The 17,556-nt window shown below is 40.5% G+C and overlaps 1 protein-coding gene across 1 annotated transcript in view; it reads right to left on the bottom strand.

Moving 5' to 3' along the window:
• Window positions 1-17,556, bottom strand: part of celsr3 (cadherin, EGF LAG seven-pass G-type receptor 3) — a 245,899-nt gene that overhangs the window by 68,613 nt on the left and 159,730 nt on the right. Inside the window, 5 exon segments of the mRNA XM_061904867.1 lie at window positions 4,198-4,324; window positions 8,670-8,837; window positions 9,053-9,230; window positions 10,754-10,957; window positions 14,331-14,526. Of these exon segments, the coding sequence (XP_061760851.1) occupies window positions 4,198-4,324; window positions 8,670-8,837; window positions 9,053-9,230; window positions 10,754-10,957; window positions 14,331-14,526 (873 nt within the window).

Below are 17,556 nucleotides of genomic sequence, written 5' to 3'. Positions count from 1 at the left end.
AGGCATAGAAAGAGAATGAGTTAAGACCTTTGTTAGATCGGAATCTGGGTTTAACGTGGTTTGTGGAGCTCCCCCTGGTGTTGTGGTTATGGCGGTCATTTACGTTCTGGAAGTAGTTTGACATGTACTTCGGTATCGGAGGTGTAGCGGATTTTATAGACTAGGCTCAGTGCAAGTTGTTTTACTCTGTCCTCCACCCTGAGCCAGCCCACTTTGGAGAAGTGAATAGGAGTGTGGTGTGAGCCGGGGTGGAGGTATAGAAGTTACCTGACTAGCTTGTTCTGGCATGTTTGGAATCTAGATTTGAGATTGTTGGAGGTGCTTGCGTAATCGAAAAAGGGTTGAATGAGAGTTCCTGCTAGAATCTTCATGGTGCTTTTGTTGACCAGAGAGGACATTCTGTAGAGAAATCTTGTTTGTTGGTTGACGTTTTTGATTACCTTGATCGTCATTTTATCACAGGAAAGATTAGCCTCTAGAATGGAACCTAGGTAGGTGACCTCATCTTTCCTGGTGATAACAATGTATTAGTAAAGGGTTGAAGTTGCCTGGAGGTGTTGTTTTAGAGCGGTTTTGAAGGAATATAGAGATGCACTTACTTTTACACCTGTTGGGAGTGCATTCCACATTAATGTGGCATAGAAAGAGAATGAGTTAAGACCTTTGTTAGATCGAAATCTGGGTTTAACGTGGTTTGTGGAGCTCCCCCTGCTGTTTTGGTTATGGCGGTCATTTACGTTCTGGAAGTAGTTTGACATGTACTTCGGTATCAGGGAGGTGTAGCGGATTTTATAGACTAGGCTCAGTGCAAGTTGTTTTACTCTGTCCTCCACCCTGAGCCAGCCCACTTTGGAGAAGTGAATAGGAGTGTGGTGTGATCCGGGGTGGAGGTCTAAAAGTAACCGGATTAGCTTATTCTGGGATGTTTGGAGTCTAGATGTGAGGGTTTTGGAGGTGCTGGGGTACCAGGAGGTGCAAGCGTAATCGAAGAAGGGTTGAATGAGAGTTCCCGCTAGAATCCTGCTACTCTCGCTTTTCACACACCTGCTAATCACCTGCCTTTGTCACGCCTGTAAGTTTATGTTTTGGTCAGGTTATGTTTAGTTTTTTTGGCATTTCCTGGTTTGTTTTCGTCTCCATGCCAACTCATTACTTTTCACCTGTCAGGTCACGTCCCTGTTCTCAGCCTCACCTGCTTTCACTAATCATCACAGCTACTTAAGTCACTCTTTTTCTTGTCTGCTTTCTGAAATCCTCACACACGCTACCCATGCTGCACCTCCTTCACGTCCTCGTCCATAGTTCTATGCCGTGTAAGTTTTTGTATTCATGCCATGTGCTCGTTTTGTTTATAGTTTATTATTATTCATGCCAATCGAGCAAGTGTTTTTGTTTCATGTTTGTAGTTTGCAACATTTATGCTAGTCTTTTGTTTGTTCATAGCCAAGTGTCTGTACCTCCTTGTGAGCGCCCTTTTATTAGTGTTTAAATCAGGGGTGCCCACACTTTTTCTGCAGGCGAGCTACTTTTCAATTGACCAACTCGAGGGGATCTACTTCATTTATATATATCATTTATATTTATTTATTTATGAAAGAGACATTTTTGTAAACAAGTTAAATGTGTTTAATGATAATACAAGCATGTGTAACACATATAGATGTCTTTCTTTCACAAAGACAAGAATATAAGTTGGTGTATTACCTGATTCTGATGACTTGCATTGATTGGAATCAGACAGTAATGATGATAACGCCCACATTTTCAAATGGAGGAGAAAAAGAGTTGTTCTTTCTGTACAATACCACATGAAAGTGGTTGGTTTTTGGCATCTAATTCATCCAGCTTCCATACACTTTACAAGAAAAACATTGGCGGCAAATTCCGTAGCTTGCTTGATTGACATTCACGGCACCCGAGGGTCTTGTGAGATGACGCTGGCTGCTGCCAGTTCATTATTATGAAAAAATGACAGAGAGGAAGGCGAGAAACACTTTTTATTTCAACAGACTTTCGCGCCGTCCCTTCCGTCAAAACTCTAAAGGCCGACTGCACATTTCCTATCTTCACAATAAAAGCCCTGCTTCATGCTGCCTGCGCTAACTAAATAAGAGTCTCAGAAACTTGTGCACGCCAGCTTTCTGAGGGATCGCTTGTGCACGCCAGTTTTCCGAGACTCTGTATTTAGTTAGCGCAGGCAGCATGAAGCAGGGCTTTTATTGTGAAGATAGGAAATGTGCAGTCGGCCTTTAGAGTTTTGACGGAAGGTACGGCGCGAGAGTCTGTTGAAATAAAAAGTGTTTCTCGCCTTCCTCTCGGTCATATTTTCATAATAATGATCTCGCAGCAGCCAGCGTCATCTCACAAGACCCTCCGGTACCGTGAATGTCATTTAAGTGACGTCTTGGTGAAGATTGATGATCACTCATTTTTAGGTCTATTTTTTTTTAAAAGCCTGGCTGGAGATCGACTGACACACCCCCCGCGGTCGACTGGTAGCTCGCGATTGACGTAATGGGCACCCCTGGATTAAATAAACAACCATGTACTTACGTCCACGCCGCACTCGTGCTGATTCTCATCTGCGTCGAAGAAACAATCCACGTCCAAGCCAAATTGTGACAGCCTTATTTAAAACTGCCCCTTTGTTAGTTCATTCTCGGATTCTAATTTGCCTTAGTGCAACAAGTGACGACTGCTTTATACGTATAATCACGCTAGCTCACACACTACGCCTTTGTTTTTTCCTAGCTCTCATGCTAATGGTTTTGTTTTCCCTTTTTGTGCCTTTGTGCCAAGTTTAGTATATCTGTTTCTTTTCCTAGCTTTCCATGCTAGCACTTTTTGTTTGCCTTTCTGTCTAGCACAGGGGTCAGCAACCTTTTTGAAACCAGGAGCTACTTCTTGGGTACTGATTAATGCGAAGGGCTACCAGTTTGCCAGAAATAGCCCATTTGCTCAATTTACCTTTAGTAAATATTATATATATATATATATATATATATATATATATATATATATATATATATATATATATATATATAAATTAGTATTTCTGTCTGTCATTCAGTCGTACATTTTTTTTCCTTTTACGGAATGTTTTTTGTAGAGAATAGATGATGAAAAAAAACACTTCATTGAATGGTTTAAAAGAGGACAAAACAGGAAAAATAAGAAAATATCTTAAATTTCGAATCTTTAAAATTCAAAATTCAACTGAAAAAAAGAAGAGAAAAACTAACTAATTTGAATCTTTTTGAAATAATTAAAAATCTGGCTCCTCTCGATGTGAAGGAGCAGCGGCTTTACTTTGAGTTCCTCCCGGATGGCAGAGCTTCTCACCCTATCTCTAAGGGAGAGACCCAAACTCAGTTGGGCCGCTTGTACCCGTGATCTTATCCTTTCGGTCATGACCCAAAGCTCATGACCATAGGTGAGGATGGGAACGTAGATCGACCGGTAAATTGAGAGCTTTGCCTTCCGGCTCAGCTCCTTCTTCACCACAACGGATCGATACAGCGTCTGCATTACCAAAGACGCCGCACCGATCCGCCTGTCGATCTCACCATCCACTCTTCCCTCACTCGTGAACAAGACTCCTAGGTACTTGAACTCCTCCACTTGGGGCAGGGTCTCCTCCCCAACCCGTGATTTCCTATTATGCAGCTCATTTTTATTTGACATTTATTGAAATATCTTGTGTGACATCATGCACCAAAGTGCACTTTATTTGTTTGAAACTATTGTAGTGGCGTTCTGTACAAAAAGTGAATTCAATTTAGTGTTGTTTTGATATGTCATCTTAGTGACATCATGCACAAAAGTGCACTAATAGCTTGTTTTAAAATGCCTCTGACAATCTTAGACTTTCTGTTTTGGAAATGACATAAATGTTTGTGCCACTGTTTAATAACTGTTTAATAAATACAGTTTTAGTTGTGATTTCCCTTTCTGCATGAAAGTTTAAAAGTAGCATATATTAATGCAGTATGAAGAAGAATGTTTTAATGTAGACACATAGAATCATCATACTGCTGTGATTATATTCATCAAGTGTTCATTCAAGGCTAAGGCAAAATATCGAGATATATATGGTGTATCATGACATGTCCTGAAAATATCGAGATATTAAAAAAAAAGGCTATATTGCCCAGCCCTAACATACTCTTTAAAAAGTCCTAATGCAATTGTACAAACCTCTCTGTGGGAACTGTCCATCAACACCCCGAAGGTGCCCAGCCTTTGACACTGACATCGGACGTGGGAGGTGTTCCTGTACACCACCATGCAGTCCCTCACCGTCCAACAACCGCCTATCGCACACCTGCAGGGACGCACAATATCAGCCCAAGAACATCAAAAAAGAGCTGTGTCAAAGTCAAGCCTTGAATGAATGAATGAATGATCTCTGGCCCCCGGGATGATATTTGTTTAGCATTACAACCGGCCCGCAGGCCACAGCCACCTGAATGCACCAATACAAATACTGAACAAATGTTTACCTTATCCCAATAAACACCTGTTCAGTATTTTAACATAAAAGTGAGGCATTAAAAGCCACAAAATGCAACCGGTCAATCAGACCCACAAACGCCGGCTGAGTAACAACAAAATGAACGTTGCACGGAAAATTTCTCCGCCGGTTTCTGCATCTCACAGGGATTCTTCTTTTCCGTTTCTGCAGTTGCGGTTCCCACACAAGGTTGCAACATTGTTCGTCGACACTGTCTGCTCTCATTTTCTCGCACAATTGACCCTCTGATGTTCTGTGTACCTACACTCTGTCCTCCCCATGTCTAGGCCTGCTGTGTGTGTGTGTGTGTGTGTGTTACGGACAGTGTTGATTTAGCTGTGTTGAAGCAGCAAATAAGGATATGATGTTAAATGAAGAGTTTCTGTCTCTGATAGTGTATATAATAATGTAAGTACATCATTAAGCCTACATGAACTCCGTGGTGTTCAGGGATGGATAGTCTCTCCTATTGCTATTGTACTATTTTTTCAACTATAGTTACATTAATCATTAGTAATGTAGCAGCCTAGTTTTGAATGGCAGGGTCCCTGCTATCACATGTTGATAAAAATATAACATTGACATAATAAAAATCAACTACAGGTGTGTGTGTGTGTGTGTGTGTGTGTGTGTGTGTGTGTGTGTGTGTGTGTGTGTGTGTGTGTGTGGTACACAGTACAACTATTTCCACACTTCTATGAGCCCCTGGTCCAGTGGACCCGGTCATCTTATATGTAATAGAAATGTGTATGGGGTGTGTGGACATTAAATATATTTTCTGATATATGCTCTTCACAGAAAATGATCCAAAGTCGGGTTTTGGGGTTTTGGGGATAGCGTGGCGCGGTTGGGAGAGTGGCTGTGCCAGCAACATGAGGGTTCCTGGTTTAATCCCCACCTTCTACCAACCTCGTCATGTCCGTTATGTCCTTGAGCAAGACACTTCAGCCTTGCTCCTGATGGGTGCTGGTTAGCGCCTTGCATGGCAGCTCCCGCCATCAGTGTGTGAGTGCGTGTGTGAATGTGTGTGTGAATGGGTGAATGTGGAAATAGTGTCAAAGTTCCTTAAACAAAAGGTAGAAAAAGCGCTATACAAGTATAACCCATTTACCAAAGTCAGTGAGTATCAGTTTGAAAAATGATTTAAAGTCCTACTGAAAGCCACTACTAGCGACCACGCAGTCTGATAGTTTATATATCAATGATGAAATATTAACATTGCAACACATGCCAATACGGCCTTTTTAGTTTACTAAATTGCAATTTTCGCGCGAAGTATCCTGTTGAAAACGTCGCGGTATGATGACGCGTGGGCGCGACGTCACGGATTGTAGCGGACATGTTGTTCCAGCCCCGATCCCAGCTATAAGTCGTCTGCTTTAATCGCATAATTACACAGTATTCTGGACATCTGTGTTGCTGAATCTTTTGCAATTTGTTCAATGAATAATGGAGACGTCAAAGAAGAAAGATGTAGGTGGGAAGCGGTGTATTGCGGCTACCTTTAGCCACACAAACACAGCTGGTGTTTCCTTGTTTACATTCCCGAAAGATGACGGTGAAGCTTTACTATGGAACAGAGCGGTCAAGAGAACATGGTTCCCTACCACATGTCAAATGGCAAGTTTTGGTGAGAAAATGGTGGTAATAAGTCGGCTCTTACCGTAGACATGAGCGGATAGCTTGCGTCGTTCCAGCCCCGATCCCAGCTATAAGCAGTCTGCTTTAATCGCATAATTACACACTATTCTGGACATCTGTGTTGCTGAATCTTTTGCAATTTGTTCAATGAATAATGGAGACGTCAAAGAAGAAAGATGTAGGTGGGAAGCGGTGTATTGCGGCTACCTTTAGCCACACAAACACAGCTGGTGTTTCCTTGTTTACATTCCCGAAAGATGACGGTGAAGCTTTACTATGGAACAGAGCGGTCAAGAGAACATGGTTCCCTACCACATGTCTAATGGCAAGTTTTGGTGAGAAAATGGTGGTAATAAGTCGGCTCTTACCGTAGACATGAGCGGATAGCTTGCGTCGTTCCAGCCCCGATCCCAGCTATAAGCAGTCTGCTTTAATCGCATAATTACACACTATTCTGGACATCTGTGTTGCTGAATCTTTTGCAATTTGTTCAATGAATAATGGAGACGTCAAAGAAGAAAGATGTAGGTGGGAAGCGGTGTATTGCGGCTGCCTTTAGCAACACAAACACAGCCGGTGTTTCCTTGTTTACATTCCCGAAAGATGACGGTGAAGCTTTACTATGGAACAGAGCGGTCAAGAGAACATGGTTCCCTACCACATGTCAAACGGCAGGTTTCGGTGGGAAAATGGTGGTAATAAGTCGGCTCTTACCGTAGACATGAGTGGATAGCTTGCGTCGTTCCTCGTGCACCTGTCAAAGAGGCAGCTGCGGACTCTCTTGCCTCCTCCGACCGGCCGCCCCCGAACGTGGGATGCTTCCACCGTGGAGGAGGGGGAAAAAAAGCTCAGCCCGGCCCCAACGGCTGCCTTCGCTTCGCCTCATCGAGAAACGTGGCTTCCCTCAGAGACACTGGCGGTCACCACACCCGTGGCCACACCCCTCCGACTTTCAGGTACGACCATATAATCTCACTAAAACACTAGTAACTAGAGATGCGCGGTTTGCGGTCTCATCCGCGGAGACCGCAGATAAACCGCGGGTCGGGCGGGTGACATGACGAAAAAATAGATTTTAATTAGATTCAGCCGGGTGGCGGTTGAACCATCCGGAAATATTTGATATACATGGTTCTGGGATCGGTATCCTTTACCATTCAAAGAGCCATTTAAGACCCGTGTCAAAAAGCGAAGAAGACAATAAGAGACGCTATTATTCTGCTGAATGACTGCCGGTAGTCACCCAGATAATAAGTATTAGTGAGTGCTATGAAGCCATTAGCTTTGTCGCCTTCTACAACATGTACGATCTGCTTGTCAGTCCAGCATCATGTTGTGTGTGACTTCCGCGGCAACATGCACACGACTGCAAGGCATACTGGGTGACACAGAGTACACTAATGGTTGTGATATAAACAATTTTAACACTCTTATTAAAATGCGCCACGCTGTGAAGCCACACCAAACAATATTGACAAACACATTTCGGGAGAACATCCTCACAGTAACACAACATAAACACAACACAACAAATACCCATAATCCTTTGTATCCATGACAAACCTAACTATTTTATACACCCCGCTAGCAGCAAAGGATATAGATAAGTTAAGGGATTTTCCAGAATAATCCTAGTAAATGTGTCTAATGACATCTGAATCGCTCCCACTGCCCTCGCCTTTTTTGTTTCTTCCATTTTTTCTAGTCCTTCACTCTAACTTTCCTCATCCACAAATCTTTCATCCATCCATCCATTTTCTACCGCTTATTCCCTTTTGGGGTCGCTGGCGCCTATCTCAGCTACAATCGGGCGGAAGGCGGGGTACACCCTGGACAAGTTGCCACCTCATCGCAGGGCCAACACAGATAGACAGACAACATTCACACACTAGGGCCAATTTAGTGTTGCCAATCAACCTATCCCCAGGTGCATGTCTTTGGAGGTGGGAGGAAGCCGGAGTACCCGGAGGGAACCCACGCATTCACGGGGAGAACATGCAAACTCCACACAGAAAGATCCCGAGCCTGGATTTGAACCCAGGACTGCAGGACCTTCGTATTGTGAGGCAGACGCACTAACCCCTCTGCCACCGTGAAGCCCGCTCAAATTAATGGGGAAATCGTCGCTTTCTCGGTCCGAATCGCTCTCGCTGCTGGTGGCCATGATTGTAAACAATGTTCAGATGTGAGGAGCTCCACAACCCGTGACGTCACGCGAACATCGTCTGCTACTTCCGGTACAGGCAAGGCTTTTTTATCAGCACCAAAAGTCGCAGACTTTATCGTGGATGTTCTCTACTAAATCCTTTCAGCAAAAATATGGCAATATCGCGAAATGATCAAGTATGACACATAGAATGGACCTGCTATCCCCGTTTAAATAAGAACATCTCATTTCAGTAGGCCTTTAATTGTATCATTTTTTTGTTTGAATAAAAAATGACCCACAGACACCGAACACCTCAGATTCAAGACTACTAAATCTTATATTTGGGTGGGTAGGGTGCGTACTCACTGGCTGCTGTGGTTCCATTGGACACACAGCGGCTTGCTGCGATTGGCCGTCTCCAGGAGCTTGAACTCCAGCAGGATGGGCTGGTCCAAATGTCCGCCCACGAAGGTCTGGTTGTTGTAAACAGAGATGGTGACCACCGGGGAGTTCATTACGGGGTGTCTGGGAAGCCTGAAAAAGGGCGTATGAGGTTACAGTATCGGGTTCATACGTCCACGGGATGAGATTCGGATACTGGGTGTGAGTTTTCCTTGCCCTTATGTGGGCCTACCGAGGATGTCCTAGTGGTTTGTGTTGTGGTTTGTGCAGCCCTTTGAGACACTAGTGATTTAGGGCTATATAAGTAAACATTGATTGATTGATTGATTGATCTGTGCAGTCCTCACCTGACTCCTCGCCTGTCCGTGTGATACTTGGGAGGCAGCGCTCCGCCCAGACTTCGATAGATCAGCAAAATGACGATAGAGATGGGCGGCTCGGGCGCGGCAAGCGTACGCCTGGCTGCTGTGTATTCGCTCGTCTGATTGGCCGAGATGCTGACTGGGGGTTGAACAGGAGGGACGTCTGAGAAGGAGAAGTTATAGTCAGTAAGTTCTCCAGCCAGCATTTGGTGCCAACCTTTTTGAAACCAGGAGCTACTTCTTGGGTACTGATTAATGCGAGGGGCTACCAGTTTGATACACACTTAAATAAATTGCCAGAAATAGCCAATTTGCTCAATTTACCTTTAATAAATATCACTCAATATATATATATAAAAAAATGGGTATTTCCGTCTGTCATTCCGTCGTACATTTTTTTTCCTTTTACGGAAATTTTTTTGTAGAGAATAAAAGATGAAAAAACACTAAACTGAACGGTTTAAAATAATTAAAATTTAAATTAAATTTTGAAATATAGTTTATCTTCAATTTCGACTCTTTAAAAATCAAAGAGGCGGCATAGCTCGGTTGGTAGAGTGGCCGTGCCAGCAACTTGAGAGTTGCAGGTTCAATTCCCGCTTGTGCCATCCTAGTTACTGCCGTTGTGTCCTTGGGCAAGACACTTTACCCACCTGCTCCCAGTGCCACCCACACTGGTTTAAATGTAACTTAGATATTGGGTTTCACTATGTAAAGTGCTTTGAGTCACTAGAGAAAAGCGCTATATAAATATATAATTCACAAAATTCAACCGAAAAAAATGAAGAGAGAAAATAGCTAATTTGAATCTTTTTGAAAATATTAAAAAAAGAATTTATGGAACTTTATTAGTAATTTTTCCTGATTAAAATAAATTTTTGAATTTTGATGATTTTTTTAAAAATAGGTTAAAATCCAATCTGCATTTTGTTAGAATATATAACAAATTGGACCAAGCTATATTTCTAACAAAGACAAATGATTATTTCTTCTGTATTTTCCAGAACAAAAATTTCTAAAGAAATTCAAAAGACTTTGAAATAAGATTTAAATTTGATTCTAAAGATTTTCTAAAATTGCCAGAATATTTTTTTTGAATTTTAATCATAATAAGTTTGAAGAAATATTTCACAAATATTCTTTTTCGAAAAAACAGAAGCTAAAGCGCTTTGAGTACCTTGAAGGTAGAAAAGCGCTATACAAGTACAACCCATTTATTTATTTATTTAAAATGAAGAATTAAATTAAAATGTATTTATTAAAAATTACTTAAACATTGATTTCAATTGTCAGGAAAGAAGAAGAAGGAATTTAAAAGGTATATATGTTTTAAAATCCTAAAATCATTTTTAAGGTTGTATTTTTTCTCTAAAATTGTCTTTCTGAAAGTTATAAGAAGCAAAGTAAAAAAAATAAATGAATTTATTTAAACAAGTGAAGACCAAGTCTTTAAAATATTTTCTTGGATTTTCAAATTCTATTTGAGTTTTGTCTCTCTTAGAATTAAAAATGTCGAGCAAAGCGAGACCAGCTTGCTAGTAAATAAATACAATTTAAAAAATAGAGGCAGCTCACTGGTAAGTGCTGCTATTTGAGCTATTTTTAGAACAGGCCAGCGGGCGACTCATCTGGTCCTTACGGGCGACCTGGTGTTGGTGACCCCTGCTCTAAGGTGTGTACGCTCACATTCTTTCTCGAGTTCTTTTTCCTTGCGCTCCTTCTCCTTCCAGCTGTGTTGCTGCTGCTGTCGTTGTGGCACCAGGGCAGCAGGGGGCAGCACCACGTGGGTGTAGGGATCCCAGACGTTCTGACTGCGAAACAGCGAGGTGTGGTAACGCGGGAAGCGTCGCCGCACGTGGGTGTGGTTCTCCACTCGGTCCAGATTCATCACTGAAGTGCAGGGAAAGACGACCATATAATTACAATATTGCTTCAGAAGGAAGAGTTGTTGCCATAGGGCAGGGGTCGGCAACCTTTACTAGTCCAAGAGCCATTTTGACCCGTTTCACAAAATAATGAAATGAATAGAAGCCACAAAACTCTTTTGAAATTTAAAAAGAAATAACACTGCATACAGAGTTTTTTTTACTTTGTGATATGTATAAACCAGGGGTCTCGGACAAGCGGGCCGCACCTTAATATGAAAATTTAATGATAGTGGGGCCCGCGAGTTTTATATGAATGACAGCATCAAACTTGCCAACCCTCCCGAATATTTCGAACAAGAATGACAAACACATTTCGGGAGAACATCGGCACTGTAACACAACATAAACACAAAATAACAAATACCCAGAATCCCATGCATCCCTACATAAGACTTAGCCCTGTCTTGGTTTAACTCTTATCTTACTAATAGGATGCAGTGTGTCTCCCATAACAATGTGACCTCGGACTACGTTAAGGTAACGTGTGGAGTTCCCCAGGGTTCGGTCCTTGGCCCTGCACTCTTCAGCATCTACATGCTGCCGCTAGGTGACATCATACGCAAATACGGTGTTAGCTTTCACTGTTATGCCGATGACACCCAACTCTACATGCCCCTAAAGCTGACCAACACGCCGGATTGTAGTCAACTGGAGGCGTGTCTTAATGAAATTAAACAATGGATGTCCGCTAACTTTTTGCAACTCAACGCCAAAAAAACGGAAATGCTGATTATCGGTCCTGCTAGACACCGACCTGTATTTAATAATACAACTTTAACATTTGACAACCAAACAATTAAACAAGGCGACACGGTAAAGAATCTGGGTATTATCTTCGACCCAACTCTCTCCTTTGAGGCACACATTAAAAGCGTTACTAAAACGGCCTTCTTTCATCTCCGTAATATCGCCAAAATTCGCTCCATTTTGTCCACTAAAGACGCTGAGATCATTATCCATGTGTTTGTTACGTCTCGTCTCGACTACTGTAACGTATTATTTTCGGGTCTCCCCATGTCTAGCATTAAAAGATTACAGTTGGTACAAAATGCGGCTGCTAGACTTTTGACAAGAACAAGAAAGTTTGATCACATTACGCCTATACTGTATATACCTTTATATACATATATACATACATATATACCTATACTGTATATACCTTTATATATACCTATACTGTATATACCTTTATATATACCTATACTGTATATACCTTTATATACATATATACATACATATATACCTATACTGGCTCACCTGCACTGGCTTCCTGTGCACTTAAGATGTGACTTTAAGGTTTTACTACTTACATATAAAATACTACACGGTCTAGCTCCATCCTATCTTGCCGATTGTATTGTACCATATGTCCCGGCAAGAAATCTGCGTTCAAAGGACTCCGGCTTATTAGTGATTCCCAAAGCCCAAAAAAGTCTGCGGGCTATAGAGCGTTTTCATTTCGGGCTCCAGTACTCTGGAATGCCCTCCCGGTAACAGTTCGAGATGCCACCACAGTAAAAGTATTTAAGTCTCACCTTAAAACTCATCTGTATACTCTAGCCTTTAAATAGACTCCCTTTTTAGACCAGTTGATCTGCCGTTTCTTTTCTTTTTCTCCTATGTCCCACTCTCCCTTGTGGAGGGGGTCCGGTCCGATCCGGTGGCCATGTACTGCTTGCCTGTGTATCGGCTGGGGACATCTCTGCGCTTCTGATCCGCCTCCGCTTGGGATGGTTTCCTGCTGGCTCCGCTGTGAACGGGACTCTCGCTGCTGTGTTGGATCCGCTTTGGACTGGACTCTCGCGACTGTGTTGGATCCATTATGGATTGAACTTTCCCAGTATCATGTTAGACCCGCTCGATATCCATTGCTTTCCTCCTCTCCAAGGTTCTCATAGTCATCATTGTCACCGACGTCCCACTGGGTGTGAGTTTTCCTTGGCCTTATGTGGGCCTACCGAGGATGTTGTAGTGGTTTGTGCAGCCCTTTGAGACACTAGTGATTTAGGGCTATATAAGTAAACATTGATTGATTGATTGATTGAACTTTGTTGTGAAAATCTCCTTCCACGTCTGTAAAATCGCTTCCCGCTCACACTGCTTGGTACCTCGTCTGAGCTGCTGTGACGTAGACGACCATAGTAACTAATTAGATGACCATAATAACTAATTAGATGACCATAATAACTAATTAGATGAACATAGTAACTAATTAGATGACCATAATAACTAATTAGATGACCATAGTAACTAATTAGATGACCATAGTAACTAATTAGATGACCATAATAACTAATTAGATGAACATAGTAACTAATTAGATGACCATAATAACTAATTAGATGACCATAGTAACTAATTAGATGACCATAATAACTAATTAGATGAACATAGTAACTAATTAGATGACCATAATAACTAATTAGATGACCATAGTAACTAATTAGATGACCATAGTAACTAATTAGATGAACATAGTAACTAATTAGATGACCATAGTAACTAATTAGATGACCATAGTAACTAATTAGATGACCATAGTAACTAATTAGATGACCATAGTAACTAATTAGATGACCATAGTAACTAATTAGATGACCATAATAACTAATTAGATGACCATAGTAACTAATTAGATGACCATAGTAACTAATTAGATGACCATAGTAACTAATTAGATGACCATAGTAACTAATTAGATGACCATAATAACTAATTAGATGACCATAGTAACTAATTAGATGACCATAGTAACTAATTAGATGACCATAGTAACTAATTAGATGACCATAGTAACTAATTAGATGACCATAGTAACTAATTAGATGACCATAGTAACTAATTAGATGACCATAATAACTAATTAGATGACCATAATAACTAATTAGATAACCATAGTAACTAATTAGATGACCATATTAACTGGTATATCATCCATTAGCGCAGATCCCAAGCATTGAAATAATTAGTATCGTTGAAGACTTACGGCCATTAGAAAACATCACTACAAATCATAATGGCAGCTAAACTTTCCATCTTAAAGATCTAAAAAAAATTATTTTGGAATGTCCGGCGGGCCAGATTGAAAAGCTCAAGGTCTGCATTATAGTGTTCTTTAATTAAATTCAATTATGAACAAAGTGTGCTTTTCTTTGAGTCTTTGGAGCCTTGCATTGCAGTAATTTCACACATCAGCCATCAGGGTCTCTTGCTATGATGAGTTGTGTGTGTTTGGCAGCTTTCGGAGGTATCTACTTCGGGCTTTGTGCATGTTCTGATAGCATTATTCCCTCTGAATTACTCTGATTGTGCATGATATGTACAATATTACTCACCAATATTAGGAGATACGAGTGCCACAGGGTTGAGGTAGGTGAGCTTCATGTTCTGGGCCAGATTCTGCGTGTACTGCCCCAGCAATTCCGTCAGCTCCGAGGGACCGCCAGGAATGTGGTTCTGAGCCTGGGCGAGGGCCCGCCAAAGCCCCTCCGTTCCGGGACCCAACAATACGCTGCAGCCCCGCAGGATGTTCTAAAAAAAAAAAAAAAAGAAGTCAAAATAATTTAGTTGAAAAAGAAAAATGAGCAAGAAAGCAAACAAGACAATCGTCTTTGTTTTGTAGAAACTTGTGTCATAAAGCTAAACATTCACTGTACAAACATACAGTACATATACACATACATGTACATATACGTTCACTGTACAAATATACATATACACATACTGTACATATATTACTGTACAAACATACATATAGAGATACATGTACAAATACATTCACTGTACAAACATACATATACACATACATGTACATTCGCTGTACAAACATACATATACACATACTGTACATATACATTTACTGTACAAACATACATATACACATACATGTACATTCGCTGTACAAACATACATATACACATACTGTACATATACATTCACTGTACAAACATACATATACACATACATGTACATATACGTTCACTGTACAAACATATATATATATATATATATATATATATATATATATATATACATACTGTACATATATTCGCTGTACAAACATACATATACACATACCGTACATATATTACTGTACAAACATACATATACAGATACATGTACATATACGTTCACTGTACAAACATACATATACACATACATGTACATTCGCTGTACAAACATACATATACACATACTGTACATATACATTCACTGTACAAACATACATATACACATACATGTACATTCGCTGTACAAACATACATATACACATACTGTACATATACATTCACTGTACAAACATACATATACACATACATGTACATATACGTTCACTGTACAAACATATATATATATATATATATATATATATATATATATACATACTGTACATATATTCGCTGTACAAACATACATATACACATACCGTACATATATTACTGTACAAACATACATATACACATACATGTACAAATACATTCGCTGTACAAACATACATATACACATACTGTACATATATTACTGTACAAACATACATATACACATACTGTACATATATTACTGTACAAACATACATACACACATACATGTACAAATACATTCACTGTACAAACATGCATATACACATACATGTACATATACGTTCACTGTACAAACATACATATACAGATACATGTTCAAATACATTCACTGTACAAACATACATATACACATACTGTACATATACATTCACTCTACAAACATACATATACACATACTGTAAATACATTCACTGTACAAACATACATATATACAAACTGTACATATATTCACTGTACATACATACATATACACATACACGTACAAGTACATACATACACTCATGCACATAATCACGTTTCATCAAACATGTATTAACGTTGTTGCCCTAGGGGAAACTGGGTAACACATGGCACACTGACAAAGCTTAACCTAGTGTTACTATAACAATCTACAAGGTTAATACAGGTTGCTTCTCTTTCTTCCCCTCCATTTTTCTGCATTGTTTTGTATTTGTAGTTATTATATATATAAGTTTTGTTACAATTGAACAACTGTATTGTTGATAATAGAGGTCAATTATAGATATTCATTATCAAGAGCGATATTTCTATTGGTATTTGTATTGCTCCAATTGTGGTGTAATAATGCTCATGGTCATTTCTGTATTATTATTTATTTCGCTATCTTTGCTATCACTTTTACCATCATATTTGTACATATCCTATTTGCTGATGTTACTCTATTGTTGTGTTTGCTGTTGTTGTTTTTGTTTCCTGTCTTATTCCCCTCTTGTCCCCACAATTTCCACCTCTGTCTTCCTTTTTTTCTCTTTCTATCTCCTCTTGCTCCGGCCCGGCTGCACCGAATGATAATATAAATACATTTAATAAAGTCAAATACTAATATGGCAACAAGAGAAGTATTGCACACTTCTCTTTTGTAAAGTACATCTGAACAGCCGATATGTGCATCAGCAGCAACTGTATGATTTGCCTGAGAAGCTGGACAGGACAAAAAATAAACAAATAAATAATAAATAAATAAATAAAGCTACTCCAGGGTCACTAAAGGTTGGCAGACACCTGAGACGACTAAAGAAAGTATGAGACCAGACAAGTGCTTTTTGGTCTTGATGGGATTGTGATTTTGTTTGTAGACCTTTTAGACCACGGAGAGTCGGAAAGCACCAGATCTAATAAACTTCTGCAGCCTCACGATGCTCAGGGGAGACGACAAGTAAGACAGCACATTGAGCGCAGTGGAGGGGGAAACTAATGGACTGGAAATGAAGACAAAGGTGGGCTGAAAATGTTTGCAAATGGGTGACAAGAAGGAAACAGGGAGGAATTCTCCTCTGGCTTGTGTCCAAAAATGTTTTGTTTTATTTAAAGAACCACAGTAGACACTTAAATGTTACACGTGAGACCATTTTAACCCAATCATAAGGCAGTAGGACATGGAACGACAAAACATGGATTTCAAACTCTGGCCCCGTGTAATTTCTAGTGGCCCTTGAGGCAATATCAAATTAACATTAGAGCTAGCCGGCCGGTATTATACGTAACACCGCATTCACCGCTAATACTATTACTTGTCAACCCTCCCGATTTTCCCGGGAAACTCCCGAAATTCAGTACCCCTCCCGAAAATCTCCCGAGGCAACCATTCTCCCGAATTTCTCCCGGACAATAATATTATGGCCCTGCCTTTAGCGTTGTCTACAACCTGTCATCACGTCCGCTTTTCCTCCATACAAGCAGCCTGTTGGCCCAGTCACACAATAAAAGCGGCTTATACAAACACACAAGTGAATGCCAGGCATACTTGGTCAACCGCCATACAGGTCACACTGAGGGTGGCCGTATAAACAACTTTAACACTGTTACAAATATCCGCCACACTGTGAACCCACATCAAACAAGAATGACAAACACATTTCGGGAGAACATCCGCACCGTAACACAACATAACTAATATCCAGAACCCCTTGCAGCACTAACTCTTCAGGGATGCTACAATATACACCCCCCGCTACCCTCT

The sequence above is a fragment of the Nerophis ophidion genome, linkage group LG06, assembly GCF_033978795.1.
Source record: "Nerophis ophidion isolate RoL-2023_Sa linkage group LG06, RoL_Noph_v1.0, whole genome shotgun sequence".
Classification (NCBI taxonomy): Eukaryota; Metazoa; Chordata; class Actinopteri; order Syngnathiformes; family Syngnathidae; genus Nerophis; species Nerophis ophidion.
This window is presented reverse-complemented; position numbering and strand designations above follow the sequence as displayed.